This window comes from Cetorhinus maximus, chromosome 2 (assembly GCF_964194155.1).
Source record: "Cetorhinus maximus chromosome 2, sCetMax3.hap1.1, whole genome shotgun sequence".
NCBI lineage: Eukaryota > Metazoa > Chordata > Chondrichthyes > Lamniformes > Cetorhinidae > Cetorhinus > Cetorhinus maximus.
The window spans coordinates 103,059,416-103,071,914 of NC_135880.1; the positions used below are offsets into that span (position 1 = coordinate 103,059,416).

The window sequence follows — 12,499 nt, forward strand, 5'->3', positions numbered from 1 at the left end:
GGCCAAAGGCAGCAGACGCATGGGAACAGCCCACCGACAAGTTCCCCTCCAAGCACTCATCATCCTGACTTGGAACTATATCATCGCTCCTTCACTGTTGCTGAGTCAAATTCCTGAACACCCCTCCCTAACAACACTACGCACATGGACTGCAGTGGTTAAAGGCAGCAGCTTTCTGCCACCTTCTCAATAGTAATTAGGGATGAGCAACAAATGCTAGCCTTGCCAGCTACGCTCACATTGCATACAAGAATTTTTTTAAAATATAGCTGTCCAGAAAAAGAGAGAGAAGTGAGCATGAAAGTGGGATTAGACTAGGTCGCTCAAGTGGATTTGGGCCAAATAGAATGTAATAGCACAGAAATGAACTCTGCTCAACTTCAGCAAGGTGAGAAAAAAATACTTTGTAAATTCCCCTTATAATTTGACAAGTTTTAATGAAGTGACCTCTTGATCTTCCTGAAGTTCAGATGTGCAGCTCAGTTTAACCTAAATTAGAGCCTTGTGATCTGCCACTTTCATTTAACTCCAATTTGGTCTAGTGGTGATGCCTAGGTAATTTTCTTCAGGTTTTGTATCTGCTAACAGCATCAGCATAATTGCATATCCTTTGCAAAAACATATGACCTAATGTTTGCAAAGGGTACAACACTGACTGCAGGATAAACACACACACACACAGCGCAAGCATTATCTCAAAAATAAACCAAGCAAATAATGTACCAGCTCTTAATGGGCTGTGTTCTCACAAGTTCTGCAGAGTACAATGCTGATGAGCTTTCTCCTGCCCACAACTTGCTGCTGTGTCAGGCATTGCAGACACATTTACATTCCTTTGCTTTCACAGCATGATCTCTAAACAGTGGGAAAGCAAATGATAAATGAATACCTGAGGTATGACAATTGCACCAGTACATTCATTAAGCTCTCTAGAGGTAAATATGGACATCAAGTGCTTTGTTAGCGTAGCCTCCTAAACCTGTGTCAGGTTCAAGCCACTCAAGCTTGATGGATCGTTTTGAGCTTAATTAAAATCACTAGGCAGTTTTACCCCTAATAAAAGATGGCAAATCAAATTTCAACTCAAGGGAGATTTGGTCATGAAAGGAACTCAAATGGTTATGGGTTTATGTGACTTCTATAAAATTGCAGTCTTTACCAGGTTTCATGTGCTGTATAAGACTGAGCAGTCAATATTTCCCATATTAGGGACCCAATGAGAAATCACAGAAGCAGTATTTCAAAAGTTTAGGCCATCAGTATTAGTTCAAGGGGTACAAAAGGAAATAATTCCAGTACAATTTCACTGCAATAATGAGACACATCTGAATGTAATGGAATACAAACAAAAGCAATTGTCTGGTGTACATTTTGTAGTTATAATACTTGTCATTTTTGACTCTACCAACCTGTTAGCTATGTTAAGCAGTAACCATTATACACACTACCTCGCCTGCAGGGAGAACATACGTACAGCAGAGCCTTTCACAGGAGGTAAATGAAACTGTGCTACTACCACCGGACCATGTTAAAGGATCCATTTTACCAACCTTCATTTTATTTTGGATTGCAGATGGACTGTGGGGTCAGTCTATATACACAGATAAACAACATAATTTCTCCATTAAAGCACATACAATCACAGAGGAAAAGCACAATGTCCAAGAAAGCTCAACAAATTGTGACTTTCATATAACTATATGTGTCGATTTTGCAGTCATTAGTTTCTCTGGGGCTGTAGAATCTTATCCACAACATAGATGGCATCAGCAGTCTTAGGTGTTACCGATTTTTTCTTGAAGTATTTATGGGAATATCAAATGGGCACTAGGAAACGACTCAACAAAAAGAAATAGGATTCCTGAGCTGCATCGCAATGGTTCTTTCTACATGACAATAGAATGGCTCTCAAATTTTGTCCACAATTATAAACTTATTTGTAAGAGTCCTCAAGATTTGCCTTGTTCATGTAATTCAATCTCATTAACCAGGTCCTGAAAAGCTAAAGATAAACAAAGACTGACCAGAAAATGAAACTGCATTGGAATTCACAACTATACACAAATGCAAAAAATTTACCATTTTGATTTTACCAGCAAGATAAACCTTCGGGAACTTCAAGTAAAATGTTTTTGAGCAACATTATGTGCAGACTCAACTAAAATGCAGAAGCCATTCCAGTTAGTGAAATCACATTGTTGATGCAGCACTCTCACAAACTGGTAGAAAAGGAGATAGTCTGCAAATGGAAATTGTATCCCCAATTGGCCCTCATGTAACTTTAAATAATGTATTTACTTCCAAAATGAACAGATTTGTAATTAAGCTACCAATGCACACTAAAGTTTGCATAAATGAGCCATGAATTTATACACTTCAAAGTACAAACTCAACATCAGAGATATGGGAAACATAGTTTTACCCACAGCATGACCAAGTGAATTCTTCCCAATAATTTTTACCATTGGAAGAAGTGATGGTACATATTGGTCACAACATTTGATGTACTGCAGTAATCTAATATAATTGAGAAAGGAGAGGGATATAAAATGGAGATGAGAGGACAGCAAATATCCATCCAGTTTGTGTCACTTAAGATCCAGAGTAAACAGGACTCCAGTAATTTTTTAAAAAATGTTTAGAGTTGGCATTAGTTATTTGATGGCAGAGAAAAATTGACAGGTGTTGTAATGAAATAATTAATGTTTTACCTGCTCCCATGTGACAAACATTTTGCCTTACTACCTGGTCATTTAAAAAAAATAAAGATAGTGGAAGTGGGATATTCAGAAGTACTTACTGTGCCTGGATCCCTCTCTGTTTCCACAGTAACCACAAAATGCATAGATATGGTGGTTCAGATACAAAGGCAAAAAAAGAAACAAAGAAAAAAGAAAATTAGAACGCAAGCCGACAGATGCTTTCACAACAGCTTTTATTCATTCAATTCATTGCACATTTCTAATACATTTTCTTTTAAAAGTTCCACTTGTACTTTAACATTATAGGTACATCAGTTCTTTGCATACAACCCCTGGCCTTGGAACCAATGACAGAATAAATTACTGTTGGGTTATTAAATTAAAATGGCAACAAGAGATATTCGGCAAGTGCAATTCTTATTCGTTAAATTAAAGGGATTCACAGCACATCGATCTTAATACAAGAGTTTTTTTATATAAAAAGAGAAAACTTCAATTTAACAGAGCAGAATGATTTAACATGACTACAGCTGAAAACCTAGCAACATCAAGTTTATTTTTCCCTCTCCCTGTACACATTTCAAAAAAAAATATAACAGTGAGGATGGTTTTCTGGTGATGTCAATGTCCTTCAAACCCTTTCTGGTTATCAGTAGTAGCAAAAATGCTGTGAGCAATAAAATGATGAATAAACTGTAGTAGGAATATGAGCAACTCCCATTTGCTTCTTGCTAGTGCAACAATCCACCGTACATGGTTGGTTGAAGCTAGAAATATTGCAGTGTGGTCCACTTAAGTTCAGGCTGTTTAGGCTCAAAACAGTTTTTCTTTTTCAAAAATGTCTACAGTGTATATCTTGCCCATCTTAATATCACTATGTGAACATGTTTTACAGTTGTTGGATTAAAGGGCAGGGAGAGAAAATGAGGAATGGGAAATAAAAAGAGATAGAATCAAAGCTTATCTTTTTGTTTGTTTTAGTTTAGATTAATGGAGGTAACTAACATTATATTTGGTCCAATGCACGAATTGTGCTTTCTCACAACCTTTCCAGAATTTATTCAATACACAATACATAAATGACATTTTCATGCTATAAAAAACACCATTTACATCATTCCATTCATCACCAAGAGGAGAACATAATTTTATAATACAAAATTTGAAAGCCTAATCCAACAATTCTCAATGCTGTTAACTAAGGGAACAATGATTTCAGATAGGTGTGGTTTGCGATTTCTTATTGGAGGCAGGGGAATAGAAGAGAAAGGGTGGGATTAAGAATGTAGGCTTTCAGGTAGCTGGCTGTGCTGAATATTCATTACAAAAAGAACCAAACATGCTGCAAGGAAGGCTATGTGGCAAAACAATGACAACATTGTTAGACATCTTGCATGTTACAAGTGTCTCTTTGCAATAACAGTCTTGACTATCTTAAACTAATCTGCAAGTGACCTATTTAGTTTGTTTTCTTGACTACTTTGGATCTAATCAGAATAGGAAAAATGTATCTCGGTTTACACATGGCTAATGTTTGTTCAAGAAATCTAGAAATTTGTTTGAACAATTTCCATATATCTGGCATTGTACAGAGCACAGAAAACATACAACCTATGGCTGCTTGTCATTACATGTGTTAAAATCATAGAATCCATCTTGTAAATCAAGTTTTGATGGGAATAATTTTCTATTAAATTTCAACTATTAAGACTATTCTCAATTAATGAATAAACTGTTAACAAACACAAAATTGATTACTATTGACAGTGCCATTGTGCATTACTTGAGATAGTTACTTCACTACATTTTTAAAAATCCCTCTGATTAGATAACTGACATCACTGTTTGCGAAAGCTCTCTTAAAAAAGACAAAATCATATTGCACTTCAAATTGCAAAGTTCACTTTTTAAAATAGTTTATTGGTTCTGGAAATTTTGCATAGATATATGGTGAAAAAGATGCACTGCAATTTACTGTACTCACAGGAGCATACATTTATGCATCATGTTGAGTAAGTTGTAGACATATAGACACTACACATCAAGAGGAGCAAGGCAGTCTGGTAGCAGAGGGTTTTTTGAGAAAGGAGCCAAAAGGCAAGCAACTTATCCTGTATTGGTTTTTATGAATAGTTACCCTTGAAGAGGTTTGGAATGTCATCATCATTCTGTCCCTCTACTTTTCCTAATAGGTTTTTTTTGGGGGCGGGGGTAAATACAACAAGGGAGAGAAGGATCCCAGGCCTGTATCCCTTGGCCTGCAGTTAGAATTCACATAACTCACACTTTTATACACCCTACATAGTTGCTTTCTTTGTATTATGTCACATTGTTTTGCTGTTGTCAGCAAAAATTATGCTTGCCTACATGTTACAGGAGTTGCATATCTTCCATGCAACAGGCTTAGCTGTGAGTTGGGTCTGAAAGATTACAAAATTATTCTTGGCCCTTGTCATTTCCAGGATCTGTGGACATAGGGCTCGTGGCAGTAGGGAGTGCAAATGAGAAAAACTGATATTTGCAATGCACAACTCCAATCAAAAACCATAAGCATATCACCTAAGGCAAACGTTCTAAACATTACCTGACAAGACATTTGGATTAAGACACTTGAAATTACTTCAATATTTGTAAAGATTATGTTTAAGACAAAGGTGTCTCTGTCTCACCCGTTTTGAATTTGCAAATTTAACAGTTAAGAAAGTGAGCTGCGCAAGGGAGGAGAAGTAAAAGGAGTTGTTTCTAATGCCAGTAAGTATGCATCAGTACATTTGACTCCTTATCCCAATCATCCAAGCCAATACAATTAAAAATGAAGCTGGTGCAACAACTAGTCACCATCAGAACAATACATCTATTGAACAAATAGCAACCGTTGCAGAAAGTAAATGAGGAGTTAAAAATTAACTATTTTACAATCTACTTATTCCAAGAGGAATTATCATTTGGATAAAAGGAGAACAATGAATAATAGGGCATAGGAGTAAGCAGCATCGTATTATTCCCATCTAAATCATACACCATTAATTGCTGCTGCACTGATTTCTCAAATGCTGTAAATGAAAAGCTTCCCCCTCCTCTCCCCAAGTGCATCTATTTTAATGGAACAGCCGTGTTGCAATGATGTGATAAAAGGGATTGATCTCTTTCAGGTATTACCACTTCATTTGCTATGGCAGCTATTTACTTGTGGACTTGGGCCTTTGTTTAGTCATTGAGCACTTGCTACACATTAATACTCAGGAGCAACCAGCAAAGAAACTTGAGATCAGTCTACAGACAGTAAACATTGCAATTGCCATGAATGCTGTGGAATGCAACACACTTGTTCCATATAGTTATAACATTTGCTACATTAATGTGCGATGGTACAAATGACATTGAGAAGCAAGGTTAGAGTGGGGCCCAAATCTTCATAATTATCCCTCCAGCTCCCACTTTAGGAAGGAGTCTACTCCCTTTTATTTAATGTGTACAATGCTCCTATTTCAAAAGAAGTTATGCTGCAATACTGCTCATTTTAATGTAGACAGCCAACAAAATAATAGCATCTGTAATATGGGAAATAGCACATCACAGAAAACCATAAAAAATTATTTCAGAAGATGACAAACTCGGTTTAAATCTTGGATTAAAAGAAAAACTGATTGTTTCGGCAATTGGTTAATTATGGGTTTTTTTTTGCATCTTGTATTGATTTTGAAACCTACAAAAAGAACCTAGATGTGACCGGACTGAAATTCACAATTAGTTTCTAATCAGGCCTGCCTTGCTTCTCACCTCTGTGGTGGTCCGATTCATGGTGCTTCTTATCATCTTTCATAGAAAGGTGGGGCTGTCCACCCAAAACACTTGATAGAGTCAAAAGGCCTGCACTGCTACCAAGTGAGGGGATTGATGGAGGCTGAAGTCCTGAAGGGTGAGGAGTGAGAGGCACTGGAGGTCCATGGCCATGAGAGAGATGTTGAGCCTGAAGTTGCTGTTGCTGTCCATATTAAGACCACCATAAGTTTGCCAGCAAAATAAGAACGAGGAGAGAAGAAAATAAAATAGTTATTTCAGTGAGAAGCTCCCTATGCAAAGCTCAGCAATAAATGTAAAGTAACTTAAATAAAAAGAATTAACACAGCAGCTACAAAACACTACTGCTCTACTTCCTCAACTATAATGGATTAACATTCACGTTAACTGTGACAGACTTTGACAGACTTGCAGTCTCAGTTAGATGCAATCACACACACTGCCAGTAATAAAGAGCCGCAAAGATTAGATACAAAGATTACATCGGGCCTCTTAGTCTATTTTGAAATGGAATACGCTTTATTTGAGCAGTTGCCAAATCTGAAATTTAAAAGTTCCCATTTGTTCTAGAGCAAGAAAATACAAATTTAGGCCTGAATTTTCGTGCAGATGGAGAGGCTCTGCGTGAAAATGCCGGTAGGAGCCTGAATTGAAAGTCCCGCCCCCGAATTCAGCCTCCGCCATTTTCACAGGGAGAATGGGGGCAGGTTCTAAACAGCACATTCCTGGCTCACTGAGGCAGCTGCCCATATAAATCAGCAGCTGCCACCACTCATGTGGTTTTGTTGAGGTAGGTGTCTGAAATCCTAAGTGTGCAGATTAGACCAGTAAGAGCAGGTCTTAACCTTGTGGATTTGTTTGCATAGTCTTTTGAAGGGGTAAAGTATCCCTTTGGATATGGTCTAAGAACATCTTTGTGAGATGTAGGGCACCCATTGGGATTATTAAAAGTAGACATGATTGTGTGTAAGCAGTTCATAAATTCATTGGAACTGGCCAAACTCATTGGAACTGGCCAAACTGTCAATGGATTCAACTCTGCTGCTTTTTAAAAGGTGTGGAATTAAAACAAAAGTGCTTGATATTTCACTCTGTCTGCTGACATAAGCCTGAGGGTTATCATTATAGGATTTATGCTGCATGACTGATTTTACAACCTAACATTACCACAGCCTGTTAAGTGAGCAGTTTGATTGACAGCCCCAAGTGGTTAAAGAATATAAATATTTGTTTTCATTAGAGATTAGTTAAAGATATTTCAATGTTTCAATTTCAATGTTTTTTTAAAATCAATGAGAATGGGCAGAATTTTTCGCTCGGCGTGAGGGCTTGCGCCCGACAGGCCCGAGCGTGAAATAGTGCGCGATGATGTTGGGCGAGCGTCCTGACATCATCACGCACTTGTGCAATATTTTGGTTGGCGGGCACGTGTGAGAGTCGGCAGCACACCTGCTGACAATTAAGAGGCCTATTAAGGCCATTAATGTATTAATCAACCGGTGATTTCTCGTTGCTTGTCCAACGTTACAGTTGGTGGGCGGGCGAATTGGCCAGGTGGCCTTTGCCTTTTTTGAGGAAACCTCATTCAAGGGCAGGATGAGGTTTCCAATGTTAATTTAAAAAAATGAAAATGTTCGCACAGAATTTTCATTTTGTATTTGTTCAGGTGAATGTTTCTAATGCATGGATATTTTTTCCAGATTTTAAAATCTGTTATTACTGGATTTTAGTTCTTCTACTCCCTGAGGCAGCTCTCTGCCTTCAGGGAGCGGTTCTGTGAGCGCTCCCCCGTGCCTGCGCTGATTTCTGCGCTCGTCCTGCCCCTACCCACCCCCCTTCCCCTCCCACTGAGCCCAGCAGAGCTGAGCCTATCAGCGCACCTTCCACACTGCCTGGCCGCTAATTGGCCAGCCAGCGTGAAATCGCGGTCAGGGGCTGATCACAGGCAGCGGCCCGTTTCTGCTCCAGGGCCCGCCAAATGTGTCCGCATGCCAAACTCTAAATCCTGCCCAAATACATCAATAGAAGTAACTTTATTTTGTCAGCATGACTCCCAAGGTTTGTCAATGGTGGATACTAGATGACTGGGCATGAAGGAGGTAAGGGAAAAGGGTGGTAGTTTTAGGGGCATGGGTTGACACAAAGCTGGCATATGGGGCTATAAAAGGCTATGAGGATGAGTTGGGGGCATGGGTTGGCACAGGAGGTACAAGGGCCATAGGAGATGGCTAGAGGGGCATAGGGGGTATGAGGAACAATGAGATGGCATGGGGAGTATGTGGGAGCAGTGGGGGCTTTGTTTTTGTTTTGTTCATTTTTTAATAAATTCAACCAAGTGCCAAGGCACAGAGACAGGCCCAGCCCATCTCTGCAGCCGGCAGCCTCTGCACTTGCTCTGACTTCTAATCAAGTCCACCCCTCCAGTTTGAAAGTTCCAATTTCCAGGCCTCTTTTTCCTGGATCGGCTTGGCAAAGGCGTGAAATGTCCAGCCTCCGTGCTCCTAACTCAAGAGCAAAAATCAGGGCCTTAGTCTCAATGATTCTACTCAGATTGCACATGTGAATTAAAAAGGTCAAATACCAATTCAAGAAAATATGTTGGAAATTTTTATATTGGTTCAATTTCAATTTGATTCTAGGAGACCAGGATATCTTTTAACCATCCTTATGCCAATTTTGGCTGCCTTATTATGAAACTTAGTAATATAAAAGCTTGAAGCTGGCTTACTGGTATTGGTCTGCAAAATAATGTGGAGCCAATATAAAAATAGTTTTAGGGTGCAAATTCTGTCAGGGATGAAAAAAGTGAATTAACAAACTCAACTAAGAGAATAAGTGACTGATTAGCTAATGTGTAAACTATAAAATTCTAACCTAAGATACAACATAGTCTTTTGATATGGACGTCTGATCCAACAGATCAATTTTTCATTTATGTTTAAAAAAAGTCTACCTGGAGGGTAGTGATATTTTGATAACATCAAGTTTAATTTTGAAGTTGAATGGATAAGTTCTCAGTCTCAAAACTGCTTTGAATAATAAAGCACAATGGTGGCGAAAGTAATAGCCACATGCAAACAAGTAATAGCTTTTATTGGAATGAAAGTTAATAGGCAAGTTTAGTTCAGATTTGATACAAGGAGCTTAGTTCATTATGACTTCTGTGGGGCTTTGCTGAACTTTTACATACAGTGGATGAAAGTGTTTTAACTTGATTCTACTTTCAACATTTCACATAATGAAGTCATAATGGCTTTAGTCATTAAGTAAATAAGTGTAGAGTCACAAGTTATCAGAACTGCCAGACTTTCAGTTTTTCTTCACTTCAATTTCTTCACTTTGACTTTACCAGCCGCACCTTGCATCCTTCATGATCACTGGGGGAGGGAGAAGGAAGGAAAGAGCATCACAACCAAACAAGTCCCTAACCAACATTCAGGCCTAACTAGATAGCAAATTAATAACAGAAACCAAGCATTAGTTGCCATGACTGACTAGATAACTCAACATAATACAGGAATGACCTTTGATTCTGTATGAATAAAATCACTGGGCTATCAGACAATGAATCGTCTTTTATACAATGTAAGACCCACCTTTGCATTGCCAGCTCCCAAAGCACTTGTACCACTTAGCTGGCTGCAACTCAAATGTAAACCTGCCAAATTTGCCAAGTCTAATCACCAAGAAAATGCAATTTAAAAAAGTCTTCCAGGCTGCCAGTGGTTGTGAATTCCAGGTGGTTTATCTTGAGGCTGATGCTAGTTGCACAAGCTTTAGAGGCCAAATAGGCAAAGTATGGTTCATGCTTTATACAAAGGTAACTTTAGATGCTGACAGAAACAACTAGGAAAAAAGGACATTTTCATAATAGGAAAAATCAAGGCAGATATAACAAGAACAAGTGACTCTTTTCCCCCACAAGGGAACAATGAGGAAGTTCAATATTCAGAAATGACTTCACTATACCAAGTATAGTGCAATGAATATAAAGCAATGAATTTGGGGAAAAAACTATTTTTGGGCTTGCCAAGTTTTAAAAAAATTGATATTCTAATATTCAAGATTAAGTTAATAGACTATACAGCCTCTATTACTGATTGATACATTATAATTCAAAACATGTACTATCTTCTACATCTTCAGTTGGATAAAACAAACCAGCTCTTCATATAAACAAGAGAAAGGGCTGAGAAATGAAATTTTAAAAAGTAAAAAACAGGCGACATGTAGTTTAGATCACCACAACTGGAATAAAAACATTGGCATGGAGATACTACTCGTTTGTGCTGTTTTTCAGCACAATTTCCCCAACACTGGTGTAACTGGTTCAAAAGATCGTGTAAGTTTAAGTATAAATTGCAGTTGGTGCCATTTGAGTTCCTGTAACCTTTAGTGCTAATTTTAAGAACACTGTGCTGGAAGCAATGCAGGCAAAACTGGCCACACCCCAGGATGTACTACCCTCTATTGAGAGTTTCCGCTAATTACACATTTTTCCCCCCTTTATCCTTTCATGGAATGTGGGTGTTTTACTCACAAGGTCGGCATTTGTTGCCCATCCCTAACTACCCTTGAACTGAGTGGTTTATTAGGCTATTTCAGAGGGCAGGTAAGAGTCAACCACATTGCTGTGGGTCTGGAGTCACATGTAGGTCAGAATGGGTAAGGATGGCAGATTTCCTTCCCTAAAGTACATTAGTGAACTAGATGGGTTTTTACAACAACCAGTGATAGCTTTCAGGGTCACCATTACTGAGACTAGCTTTATATTCCAGATTTATTAATGGAGTTTAAATTCTATCAGCTGCAGGTGAGGGATTTGAATCCATGCCTCCAGGGCATTAGCCTGGACCTCTGGATTACTAGCCCAGTGACAAGGAGGCTCCAAAAAAAAAGGAACATTTGGATTCAAGGACACTAACAGGTATAGTTTGAAAAGTTGAGTGATTTTATTTATATACTAAGGAACTCACTAATATACCCCAGTCTAACTAGGTTTTTTTTGTCATTTTCGATAGTTTAAAATGGTGGATTTACACCAATTAAAGTGCTTATTTTTTGTGACAACACATTTTCAGCTATAATCAAATTTTTACCAAGTTACCATATTTTTAAAAATTACATTTTGATGCCCAATTTTGTTGGTTCATGGCAGATATTATGTTTGGTAATATGCAAATGAGCGAGCGGAAGGCTCGTGGAGGAACAGTTCAGATGCAATTTGTGACAAAGTTGCTGATTGTGTCCACTGTAGAAACTCTACCCCATTACATATAGTGTAGAACAACAGGTTGTAACATGTAATAACCCTACATTTTAAGTTTTCTCACACAAGCAATGCTGCTATACAAAACATTGCATAGCACATGAAAGTAATACAACCTGTTGACCTAAAGGCATCAATACAGACCACAAAACCTATTTCTAAATATCTTTCACCAAAGTCTTTGAATTTTATTGCAATATATATAGCTTCTAAAACAAAGTTGAATGGGGTGTCAGTATCTAAATGATTTCTATAAAAATTCATTTTGGAACTCCAACCTTACAGTACACACTTTCTAAAGCAAGTTAATATAATTCACTTTGTGCCCGATTTGATTGAGAACTTTAGTGATAGACTACAAGATGGGGGGGAAAAACTAAGCTTGTCTTGATGTCTGCATTATGGTCCATCAGGCATGCTTATTAGCACTTAATTAAAAACTGGACACCTGCCATTAGAACCATGTTCATTGCAACCCAAGTAACAACTTTGTCCTATTACCAATTACTACCACTGCTCACTAAAGTGTTGTGTCCAATTTCTTTGGAAGAAGCAGTGATGCATGTACAGGCAGCTGAACTGACAGCAATTAACAACGGGCTTTATAAAAATAGCTAGAATGTGGACATATAACCCTTCAGCACTAGAATTCAAGAAGGAGAACAGAACTTTACATCGCAAACAGCAAGTGTATTAGGCTAATTTGTCTCCCCAATTGAATTGTAGA

The 12,499-nt window shown here is 38.2% G+C and overlaps 1 protein-coding gene across 4 annotated transcripts in view; it reads right to left on the bottom strand.

Moving 5' to 3' along the window:
* Positions 1-12,499, bottom strand: part of LOC144696357 (transducin-like enhancer protein 1) — a 133,588-nt gene that overhangs the window by 61,968 nt on the left and 59,121 nt on the right. For all 4 annotated transcript variants that reach the window (XM_078567579.1, XM_078567586.1, XM_078567576.1 and 1 more), the window contains exons 7-8: positions 6,483-6,687; positions 2,801-2,817 (exon numbers count right to left, since the gene is read on the bottom strand). In XM_078567579.1, the coding sequence (XP_078423705.1) occupies positions 2,801-2,817; positions 6,483-6,687 (222 nt within the window). The remainder of the gene's footprint in view (positions 1-2,800; positions 2,818-6,482; positions 6,688-12,499) is intronic.